The sequence below is a fragment of the Pelodiscus sinensis genome, chromosome 8, assembly GCF_052426305.1.
Source record: "Pelodiscus sinensis isolate ZL-2025 chromosome 8, ASM5242630v1, whole genome shotgun sequence".
NCBI classification, from domain to species: Eukaryota; Metazoa; Chordata; order Testudines; family Trionychidae; genus Pelodiscus; species Pelodiscus sinensis.
This window is the reverse complement of record NC_143059.1, coordinates 3,221,422-3,232,936: the sequence shown is the minus strand read 5'-3', so window position 1 is coordinate 3,232,936 and position 11,515 is coordinate 3,221,422. Positions and strand designations below refer to the sequence as shown.

At 59.7% G+C, this 11,515-nt stretch overlaps 1 protein-coding gene across 1 annotated transcript in view; it reads right to left on the bottom strand.

Moving 5' to 3' along the window:
- Positions 1 to 3,840: 3,840 nt before the first annotated feature.
- The window catches only part of PITX3 (paired like homeodomain 3), a 28,092-nt gene continuing 20,417 nt past the window's right edge, over positions 3,841 to 11,515 (bottom strand). Inside the window, exons 3-4 of the mRNA XM_006116217.3 lie at positions 8,610 to 8,815; positions 3,841 to 5,297 (exon numbers count right to left, since the gene is read on the bottom strand). Of these exons, the coding sequence (XP_006116279.2) occupies positions 4,746 to 5,297; positions 8,610 to 8,815 (758 nt within the window). The 3' untranslated portion in view covers positions 3,841 to 4,745. The remainder of the gene's footprint in view (positions 5,298 to 8,609; positions 8,816 to 11,515) is intronic.

Below are 11,515 nucleotides of genomic sequence, written 5' to 3'. Positions count from 1 at the left end.
GGATGCTGTAACAAATATTCCGCAGTCCTCTTCCTTTCCTGGCGGGCTCCTGGCAGGCTGGGGTCTGTGGCAGAAGCCGCTGTCCTGGGATCCGAAGCGCCAAGCAGACCTGATCTTGGAGGGGACGGTCCTGCCTTACTGTTTTGCTGCCTTTCTGCTGGACAGCCTTGGGGGGGGGGGGAATGGAAGTTGGCTGCAGTTCTTGCCTTTGGCCCCTAGAGGGGGCTGGTGCCCACGCAGCTAGAGGCTCCCCCCCCCCCCCCCTCTGAAAGTGCCCAAGGTGGGGGGGCCCAGGTGAGAGCCAGCAGCAAGTCCCAGGGGGAAGGGACCCAGAGGAGAGGGGTGATTGGGGGTGGGTGGGGAGAGAGCAGGGGAGGGCACACTGGGGGTAGAGCCCCGAGGGGTGGAAAGGGGTGTTCATGGGGGGGTGAACGGAGCTGGGGGGGTGGAGGAGAAGGGCTTGCCCAGAGGGGAGCTCCCCTCCCTGGAGGGGGCCTGTTGGGGGGGAGGCAGGAGGGGGAGCCCCCCAGGCTGTAGGAGCTCTGAGCCGCGGGGTCTCCAGTCCCAGGGCGCTTGGGGGCTGCTGGGTGTCTGGTGCAGCAGGAGGGACCTGGAACAGACGCAGGCACGAGGTGTTCCAGCCTGGGGCAGCGTCTCCTCGCCCCCCTCCTGTCTGGCCCCTGCGCTCTGGCTGCTGCCCGGGGCTGGCTCTGCTCAGCAGGGCCTGGCTGCGCGCTGGGGGGGGGGTACCCAGGCCTGGCACTGCACCTCACCAAGGCTGGCTGGGGGAGGGGGGGTTCTATGGGCCCCACTCCCACGCTGGCTGGCCGGCCAGGGGACTGGGGGACTCCTAGCAAGGGGCACATTGTCTGGGGCCCCCCTCAGGGCTCTGGGCTTCTCAAGGAACAGGCCCTGAATTGTGCCCCGCTCCTGGGCCGGGGGGGCGCTGGCGAGCAGGCAGTAGGCTGTGTGGCGGGGCAGCGCGGAGGCGGTGACTCCAGGCAAGCTCCCTGCCAGCAGGTGTGAGAGGGGCGCAGGGCTGACAGCCAGTCCATGCTGCAGGAGAGGGCCCCGTGTGCGTGTGGGCCGTTGGCGGGACTTCCCTGAGAGGGGCCGTGACCTGGACCCGCCTGGAGCCTTGGCTGTTCTGCTGGGCAGGTGGGACCGGCTCTCACTAGACTCTGTAGCTAGGGGGGGACGCATTCCTGGCAGCTGTTGCACCATGTCGCCGGCTGCGCTCACCTTAGCTCTGCCCCATGGGGCCCCTTCTTGCCACCTTTGGCAGGGGGCATCTGAGGCTGCTAAGGGCTGAAGGCAGGCCTGAGCCAGCTGGTATGGCTGTGGGGCCGGGGCAGGCTGCTCTTGGGGGGCACTGATAGGCTGGTAGGTAGGGGCAGGACCCTGTAGTCCGATCACAGGGCTCTAGGGAAACTCTGCGTTCCTCCTGGGCTCCCTTCCCTGCCCATCGGACAGGAATCCCGTGCCAACAGCCGTGCCCCATGATCCTCCTCCCAGACACAGGGGGAGGAGATCCCTTTTCTCTGCTCCCTGAGTCCCAGACTTCTCCCACCCCCTCTGCACCCCTGGAGCTGGGCCAGCCCATGCGGGACCCCCACAAAGGACACGTGAGCGATGCGAGAGGAGGACACATCGACGTGCTTAGGCAAGAGCGGTTCAGACCACAGAGAACGAGCAAGCTGGAAGGTGTGGTGGTGAACGCAGGCTGAAACGGGGCGCGCTCCCTACACTAGCCAGCTTAGCAGCACCAACCAGGGAACGGGGGAGCCGCCAGCTCTGCTCCTCACCCCTGGTGGGGTGCAACAGGGTATGCTGGCCCTTTAAGACCGCATTGCCCTGAGTCTGAGCACAGTCCCAGACAAGAGGCATGCTGGGAATTGTAGTCCAAGAGGCAGCTGGGCGTGCAGAAGCTGGAGGCAGAAGGCATTCTGGGAAGGGATGCTGCTATATAGGCAGCCCCATTCTTCCCTGAGAGCCACTAGAGCAAAGCCACTGCTCAGGGCAGCACCCGGGGAAAGAGGGTGGGACGGCTGCAGTTTGTGGTGAACGTGGTGGGTTTTGTTAGAAACGCCAGGGAGGAGAAGGACTTGGAGAGAAGGGGCCACAGGAGAAGTGTTGGGGGGGAACATCCAGACCAAATGCTTGCCTCTGTCTTTGGAGCCTACAGCTTCCCACAGCAGGTGGGTGAAAGCGGCTCTTCGCACCAGGGCCTCCAGGGTGGAGGCTTGCAGGGCCCTGCTCCAGCGAGGCTGTGACCCCACGTGAGACAAGGACCATGTGCTGGGGCTGCTCTTCTGTTACCCTCGCGGGGGCTTCAGCTCCGACCGAGCGCCAGCCCCGCTCGCGGGTGGAGCAGCCCTAGGCACGCAGAAGGCCAGGCTCTCCGAGGCACTAGTTCATACCGGCCCGTGCGCGCTCGGACGCCCGCCGTGGGCCTGGCTGAGGGTCTCCGTCGTAGCAAGCAGATCTGGGTAGCTCTGGTGACCCCAGCTTGGCGGGGGAGCAGGGGGGGTTTAGGGTCTTTTGCTGTTGGATTTTTTTACGGGAGGGCGAAAGGGCCCAGGTCTCCCAGTGGCTGGTGCAATCCATGGAGCAGGCGAGGAAACGCCTTTGGGAAAGGCAGGGTTGGCGTCCTCTGCACCGGGCAGAGTCCTCACAAGCGAGCGGGCGCCAGTGTCATCTGCCTCTGCCGCGGGGCCCAGCCCCCCCGCTCCTCCTAGACTGCGCGGCCCAGCGCTGGGAGGTGCCGTGGCTCTAGGGGCTCCCGCTGCAGCAGCTGGCCCCAACGGACGCATCCCCGGGGAGCAGGGCAGCGTGAGCTCACAGAGGCTGAAAGCTGGTGGTGGAGGAGAGGAGGGAGACTCCGGAAGAGCCCAGGTCTGGTTTCCTCCCAGCCCAGCCAGGCTGCAGCACCATGGACTGGAAACCCTGTACAGACCTCCACGAGGAGGCTGCCGTGAGTTCCTGGAGGCTTGGTCTAGTTTCTCCTGCGGGGTAAGGAGATAGTCATGGAGACTGACAGTTAAGAACATAAGAACGGCCAGACGGGGTCAGACCAAAGGTCCAGCCAGCCCAGTGACCTGTCTGCCCACAGTGGCCAACGCCACATGCCCCAGAGGGAGGGAACAGCAGTTCATCCTCACATGATCCCTTCCCTGACAAACAGAGGCCAGGGACACCATTCCTACCCACCCTGGCTAACAGCCGTTGATGGACCTCACCTCCATGAATGTATCTAGCTCTTTTTTTGAACCCTGTTAAAAGTCCTAGCTTTCACCACATCCTCTGGCAAGGAGTTCCACAGGTTGAGTTGTCTGACCCACAGAAAAATCCGTCAGGGTCACATACAAAAACCCCTCCCTGATGTGGTGCCTGAGTGAGAAACAGACAGACACTCATCAGGTTCCCCTTGCAAAACAGAGCCTCGGAGGGCCCAGCCTAGTAGATTTTGTGTGCTCCAGCCCCACGGTGGCGCTAGGGTTGCCAGGGGTCCAGTTTTGAACTGGACAATCCAGTGTTGGAGCTTTCTGTTTGGGAAACAAACTGAGAAAATAGAAATGTCCGGTGTTTCTAACTCAGATGTGATGTAGATTGTGATGTCAGGTCAAGTGTGTCCGGTATTTTTGTTGAAACCATCTGCCAACCCTAGTGGAGGGGGTTGGGGTACCAGCACAGGATCCCCAATGCAGGGAGTCTTGGAGGCCAGATCCAGGCAAGCCGGGTCCATGTTTGGCTCCCGGCCTGAGATCTCCCCCCCCTGCTTTCGACACAGCGGCTGGCCCCTTTTCCCCGCCTTCTCCTCTGGTGCTCACAATAACCAAGCAGATGGAAACTTCCACTGGGACTGCTCCAACTTTCATTTTATTGTTGAAAATGGCATTGGGGGAGGGGGAGAAAGGGGGGCACAAAATAGGGAGGTTTGTTGCAAACGGGGGGAAAGGGGGATTCTTTGGATGTACATCAGCAAGGGGATTCCTACCAGAGTGGAAGTGACGGCAGCAGTAGAGTGGACCGGCTGAATGCGCCGCTTGGGCCACGCTTGGCTTTTCTTCGGTCGGTTCTACTTCGCGAGTGAGCCCGCGCACAAGCCCCGCAGGCGTGTCTAGACGTATGTCTGTGCGTGTGTCAGAAATCGTGCCGACACGCCCTACGTCCCTCCAGCGCCCGGCCCCGAGGGGCTCACGCGCCGCAGCCAGGCGTAAATCTGCAGGATAAAAGCCTACTGCTGGCGGGTGAGCCCAGCTGCAGGACACAGAAACGGGTGAGCGGCCGTGCAGTGAAATCTGCCTGCTCTCCCCTGTGCGTGTATGTGTGTCCTCAGCCAAGCGCGGAGCAGCTGTGCTGTTTTACCTGGCTGCCCGGCTGCTTCCTACAGCTGTGCAGTCGGCTTATGCTTTAACCGGGCTTTTGGGCAAGGGAGGGGAAGGAGGAACTCTCCCACCGGGGCGGGGGCGGATTGACACACGTTCAGTTCTGCTGCCCAGGAGCCGGGCAAACTGAACCTCACCGCTTCCTGTCTCCTAGTGGATCTTCCCATGAGCAGTTTCGGTTGCATTACCAAAAAAAAAAAAAAAAAAAAAAAGACAGTCAAAATTCACCATACAATAGACACATTTTCACAGAGGTCCGTCTGTCTGTCTCTCTCCTGCAGGGCGTCCGCGGTGGCAGGGCTAAAGGTCTCCTTGCGTCAGGCTACGGTCGAGTCCCTGGTTGGGGCGGGCGGCCCTTCATACGGGCCTGTCCACGGCGTACTGACAGGGGCTGAGGTTGGAAGCTGCCGTCTGCACCGCCGGGTAGGTGAAATTGGCATGCTGCTTGGCCTTCAGCCTCAAGCTGGCCAGGCTAGAGTTGCACGTGTCCCGATACATGTAGGGGCTGGCGGAGGAGGCGTAAGGGCAGCTGGAGGAGACCGCCGAGTTGAGGCTGGGGCTGTTGAGGTTGTTGATGGTGCCCAGGTTGTTGAGGCTGGCGCCAGGCACTGCGGAGGGGACCATGGAGGAAGGCATGGTCATGGAAGCGATGGAGCTGGGCGGAGAGAACATGGGCTGGGAGGAGAGCGAGCTGACGTTCATGGAGTTGAAGAAGGGGAAGCTCTTGGCCGACAGGGGGCTGGTGGCCAGCCCTTTGGTAGCCCAGTTGTTGTAGGAGTAGCCGGAGTACATGTCGTCGTACGGCTGCATCAGTCCGTTGAACTGAGCCCCAAAACTGTTCTTACAGAGCTCCGCCTGCTGGTTCCGCTCCCGCTTCCTCCACTTGGCTCTGCGGTTCTTAAACCAGACCTGCAAGGGAAGCGGAGAGAGGGGCAGCGTCAGGCCGGGGTCCCCCTGGAGCAGGCCAGGCCGGGCTGTGACCCGGAGCAAGGAGATGGACTCAGCAGGCTTGATACTGAACAGCGCGATGGGCTGCGGCAGGGCCCCCCCACGGGTCCCTTCACCTAGGACCCCCAACAAGAACGGAGCAGCAGAGCACACCGCCCGAGGGGACGCCTCTGTGGGTGGCCTTCCCCACCCCGACATCCCGCATCGACGGCACGGATGGCGGGCCGCAGGCTTGTGTGCATGCTAAGGGTGTCAAGTCCATTGCACTGGGGAACCGGATAAAGTTTAACGGATTAAAGGGGCGGCAGGCGGGAATGGGGTGCCCCCCTTTTGCTGCAGACAAGGGCTCCAGTCTGCGATGGGCGCGCTCGGGCCAGCCGCGGACACGGGCTGCTCCAGCTGACCCTTACCGGTTAACCAGACAACCTTCCACGTCCACATCCCTAGTCCACACCCTGTTTCCACCGACCTCAGGAGAAGAATGGAAACTCCGGTCCTTGCCCTTCCCCCTTCTGGTCTCAGTTAGTTTAGTCCGGTTCTCAGGCCCCATGGAGGTTTCCACCAGGGCCGAGGACCGCACGCTGGGCTGGACCACAACTTACTAGCGAGAGAGGGCCTCACAAAGCCCCCCCCCCCCTCACTTCCCCAGCTGTGTGCAATCACGTGCCCCACCTGGCCTTCCATTCTCCACCACACAACAAACACGGCAGTTGCTTCCATAGGAAAATATTAGGAAAATACTTTGTGTATTTTTAACTGTGATCTAGCAGCGAGGAGCCGGTGTCGTATGACTCGGTAGATCTTCCTCGACCGTAAGCAAGGGCTCTGAGGCGCCTTGTTTGAGAAGTGCTGCACGGGGAGAGCGTGCACGGCTTTTGGTCTCTCTCACAGGCGGCAGGATTGTGTGTTAGTGCTGTTGTGTACTCAGCAGAAGGTGATGGACAATGAGTGCTCGCTGGGGGTGCTTCCCAGACCAATAACGGGAAAATAGCCCCCCAAAATCAATCCAAAAATCGAGTGAAGACTATTTAAAAAGAAGAGATGAAAAAGACTGGCACTTCTCAGCTTGGAAAAGAGGAGACGAAGGGGGGCTATGCTAGAGGTCCGTACAGTCAGGACTGGTGTGGGAAAGAGGAAAAAGAAAAGTTATTTACTCGTTCCCACAACACAAGAACTAGGCGTCACCAACCGAAATGAAGAGGCAGCCGGTTTGAAACAAAGCAGAGGACGTTTTTCTCCACGCAGCGCACAGTCAACCGGCCCTTTGCTTTTGAATGTACAAGAGCCCCCCCTCCGCTCTTGTACATTTCAGCAGCAGGGAGCGCGGGGCCAGCGGGGGGCTGTTGGAAACCCCAGCGTGTCCCAGGCTCTCCGCGGTGCTTCTGCTTGAGAAATCCAGCAAGAGCCCTGCTCTTGTACATTTCAGCAGCGGACGTGCCACCGGTTCCCTGCTGCACCCCTGCCCCTTCTCCCCACGGAGATGGTGCTGGGGGGAACCGGCTTTTAAGCCGGCTCCCCCCAGCCCTGGATCCTGCTCCCTCCCCGCCTCTCTGATAGAGGCAGCAAGTGGAGGGGGGAAGCGACTAGCGGCGTCACTAGTTGACTATCTGATAAGCATTTGCCTATGGGATAGTCGACTATCCGACCTTGGGTCTGACCCAGTAGGGCCGTTCTTATGCTCTGCCACCAGAGGCCTTTGGCCCCATGCCCATGACTCCTAATACAGCCTTGCATCCTGCTCCTCAGCGCCCTCTCTGCTGCCCCACGGCCCCATTCCCAGCCTCCTGGCTCATGCCTCACATGGGGTGTCTCCACTGCAGTTAGACAGGCTGCGGCTGGCCCATGACTGGGGCTTGGGTTATGGGGCTGTTTCATTGCGCTGTAGACATGGGTGGTGGGTGAAGGCCCAGCTGGGGAAGGAAAGCCCCAGCCCCACCGCTTCAGCAACCTTTCCCCCCACGGAGCCCAGCCCCCCCATCCCCACTGGCCGGGAAGCGAAGGCAGTGTAGGAAGGCAGTGCCTCCCCTTGCCTCTGGTACCGTGCCGCTGTAGACTTGCAGGCTCAGGCTGGAGCAAGGTCTCTAGGAGCCTGCAATGTGGGAGGGGCCCCCACTGTCCCTCAGAGCACGGCTTCAGCCCCATTGGCAGTAGTGAGAAGTGGTGGCCATCTTTGCTGTGGGCAACTGCGTACCCATGCACCCGCGCAAGGGGCAGACTAGCCAGCGTGGCGTGAGGGCAGGCTGGGACTGAGAGCCACACGTGGGCCAACGCGGCCCTTCTGGACAAGAGAGCCACGCGTGGGCCAACGCGGCCCTTCTGGACAAGAGAGCCACGCGTGGGCCAACGCGGCCCTTCTGGACAAGGGGACAGGTTTGCGAGAGGAAGCCAGACGTGGGAAATTCCTACCAACCCTTTAACCCAAACCATCTAGGTGTCGTGAGACTCCTGCTAAAACCGTGGGAGTTGGCAGCGTCTCCCTTGAAAACGTGCTGCCCTGCTTATGCGGGCACGCCTCCCCAGTGGGAAAGAGAAAGCCGCCAAGGGCCGCAGCGGGCGAGGAAGAGGCGGGGGCCAGTCGGAAGGGAGTGGGGGCGGACAAGGGAAAGGCAGGAGCACAGAGCAAGGGCAGGGTCAGAGTCCGGCGCAGGAGAACACAGGGAGGGAGCTGAAGCAGGGATGAGGAAGGGCGATGGTGTTACTGTTCATCTGTATTTATAGCACCTAGTCCCGGCTGAGATCAGATGGAAGTTAATGGTGTTAATGCACCGCCCCGAGAGGCTGGAGAAACGGATCCCTCACTGGGTCTACACCGGGCTAGGTTGAGCTAACTTTTAGGTGTAGACTTGGCCTCCTACAGCTGTTGCCATATCGCTGAAAGAACAGGTCAGCCCTGGGGAAGCCCCCGCTGATTGGCTACATTCCCCTCTGCCCCACCTCCTGGACAAGAGCAGCCAATCAGCGCGGCTGCAGGCAAAACTGACCCATTCTTACGGGATGGGAGAGGGGAGCAGAAATCGACCAGGACGCTGCCACCGCACCAAGGAAATCAAGTGAGATTTCCCCTGGTAGCACCTGCCGGCGTGATCGTTCTCGGGAGCCTGCACCGCATCCAGCTGGGGCCTGCTGGGCAGTGGGAGCCGGGCGGTGGAGCGGACGTGCCGGAGAAGCCTCTAGTGCCTTTGGCTCGCTGGGGAAGTCAAGTTCTGGGTTGGGCGTGTGGCTATCCCCTCCTCCCCCAGGCTGTGGCTGTGTGCAGGGGCCGGGCAGCCGTACCCGGACTCGTGCCTCCGTCAGGTTGGTCCAGACTGCTATCTCCTCCCGCGTGCTCATGTCCGGGTAGCGGTTCCTCTGGAAGGTGGCCTCCAGTTCCTGGAGCTGCTGGCTGGTAAAGTGAGTCCGCTGCCGCCGCTGCTTCTTCTTCAGGGAGCCGTCCTCGGGGTTGGAGTCGTCGGTCTGGTTCTGCTGGGACTTCTCGGTGTCTGAAACGCAAAAGCAGGCAAGCGTCACAACGCAGCCCTGGGACGCCCGCAGACCCCTTGCTCCCAGGACAGCCGCTTCCCAAAGCCCAGGGATGCACCGCCTTCTCCTTACCCACTGCAGGCGGCTGGCACGCACCCGGGATTCCCGGGCCTCCAGGGCATCACATCCCTGGGGACGGTAATCCAGGCAGACGTGAAAGCCACCTGCCTTGCCTCCCGAATGCAGCCAACTGCAGTAACTAAGGCTTTGGACTCTTAACTTCTCTTCTCTCACCAGCCAGGCAGTCTCACAAACCTACACCCCGTCTACACGCAACATGCACCGTTTTAACTTAGTCTGCTTCAGACTGAAGTGCGGTCCCTTGTTTCCATTGGCATGGTTTATTGGAGTGCAGCCGAAACCTGCTGAAGCTACGCTGGTAGGACAAGTGTAAAAAGGTTCACTGAGTGTTTCTTATGCTGTCTTAATTCTAGCGCGGTTCAATCGCACCGTTAGTGAACCTGATGTGACCTGATGCCTAGATGAGCAGCAATGGGCTTAAATTACAGCTGTGGAGGTTGAGGTTGGACATTAGGAAAAACTTCCTGTCAGGGTGGTTAAACCCTGGAATAAATTGCCTAGGGAGGTTGTGGAATCTCCATCCCTGTAGATATTTAAGAGTAGGTTGGACAGACACCTCTCAGGGATGATCTAGATGGTGCTTGGTCCTGCCGTGAGGACAGGGGACTGGACTCGAAGACTCTTCCAGGTTTAGTGTTCTACGATTCTATAATACAAATAAGTCCAGAAAGCAGAAAAATGCCAGAGGAGAAACGCCACATGGGAGAAACGTTCATCACGTCACTTACTGCGTTTCTGGGAAGCACTTGGGTACCAGGGGATGGCAGCTGGAGAAGCCTGGAACAGACCGGAGCGGTCAGGCCAAGGCCGGATTACAGCATGCTGAGGCACTAAACTAGGTCCAGTTTAAGAGACCCCAGAGCATTAGCCAAAAAAAAGTGTATTGTTCTAATAGAAAGGACAATGAAAACAGAAATGATCAAGTTTTCTCTTTGCATCTAGACCGGTATGCAGGTGAGCACACAGCTGAAAACGAGTCATTCTTTTGTACCCGGTCTTGCTTTAAAACTTGTTAGTGATGGAGAATCCACCACCCCACCCCAGGGTAAATTGTTCCACTTGCAAATTCCTCTCATTGCTAAAAATATGCATCTTATTTCCTCTCCGAATGTGTCTAGCATCACCATCCAGCATTGAATCGTGGTACCCTTCTCCCTGCGAGTTGAAGAGAGCAGCAGAAGTCCCTACGGGTCTACGCTTGCTCCCTAGTTGGAGCTAGGGATGCCAGTGTTGGCGACTGAAATCGCTAATGAAGCGGGGGTTTGGTTCGAACTAACATGTCCCCGCGTGCACTTTCACTTTCGAAACAGCTGTTGAGCGGAGTAACACGCCGGCGAGATCATGCTAATGAACCGCAGGATATTTACACCCCCGCTTCATTAGCAATTTCGGTCGCCTACATTTGCATCCTAGCTCGACCTAGGGAGCAAGTGTAGGCGTGCCCTACGTGGGGAGCACATATATTAGTGACTGGGATCAAGGCAACCCCTTTTACTTTCTCTTCGTTAAGCTACATAGGTGGAGCTCCTCAAGTCAGTCATTCGGAGCCAGGCTCTCTCCTTATAACCGTCCCCGGGGCTCTTCTCCGAGCCTGCTCCCTGGCCTAGGGTGATCCCATAGCTAGCTGTACCCTTCGGGCAAACGTGTCTCCGTGTTCATGCGAGAACTGAGCGGGGCAAGACACCAGATTGTGCCCCTGGCTAAGGAAGTTCTTTGCTGACCACAGCACTCGCGGTGATGGTACACGCTCCCCCCCCCCCCCCCCACGGGCCACCTCTTATCTCCACTGTCCATTTAACCCTCGGCCCCGCCGGTGCATTTCACAAGAAGGGGGCGTGTCAACAGGTGTGGACAGCTGACCCTGGAGGAGCATAGGGGACCCCGAAATACTTCACACAGGCCCCTAAGCAAACAGTCGCGGGGGCAGCCAGACGTGGTGCGGCAGTGGAGGAGGGCTCCACCTGCAAACCTCGCGCTCAGCCCGCTTTTTGTGCGCACGCCGCCGTGTGAGAGTGGGAAGACGCCGACGGCGTGTCCTCCAAACACGGAGCCACGTGAAGCTACACTCAAACCAGGTGGACAAGGCCGTGCGCCCCTCGGGGTGGAACCACAGCCCGTCTCCTCAGGGCTCCGGGGAAGCGGATTCCTTTCTCCAGCCCCCGTGGCCTCATGGCGCCGTGGCAGTGGCACGTCCCGTATATGCGCGTGTTACTGTGCGTGGCGACTGGGGCGACTGGTCTGCGCCAATGGCAGAAATGGCACCGCTAAGGGTAACGGGCCGAGTGTCCAGGAGGTGGCACGGTTCGGTTTAGGGATGTTAAATATCGGTTAATGGAGTAGTCGAGTCACCGCATGGATTCTGATCGGTTAATTGACTACACTATTACATCCCTAGTTCGGTTCCACCCGCGCTCGTTCGGTGAAGCCTGGGGCGTTTGCAAGGGGGGCACAGGCCTAGTGGTGAGAGCCAATGGCAGCACCACCGCCTGCCCAGGAACCGGCGGAGAGCGAAATGGCGCGCCCCGCTGCAGGCTGTGCCCGGCGGGCAGGGAGAGCAGGCATTGTGCGGGACACGGGGG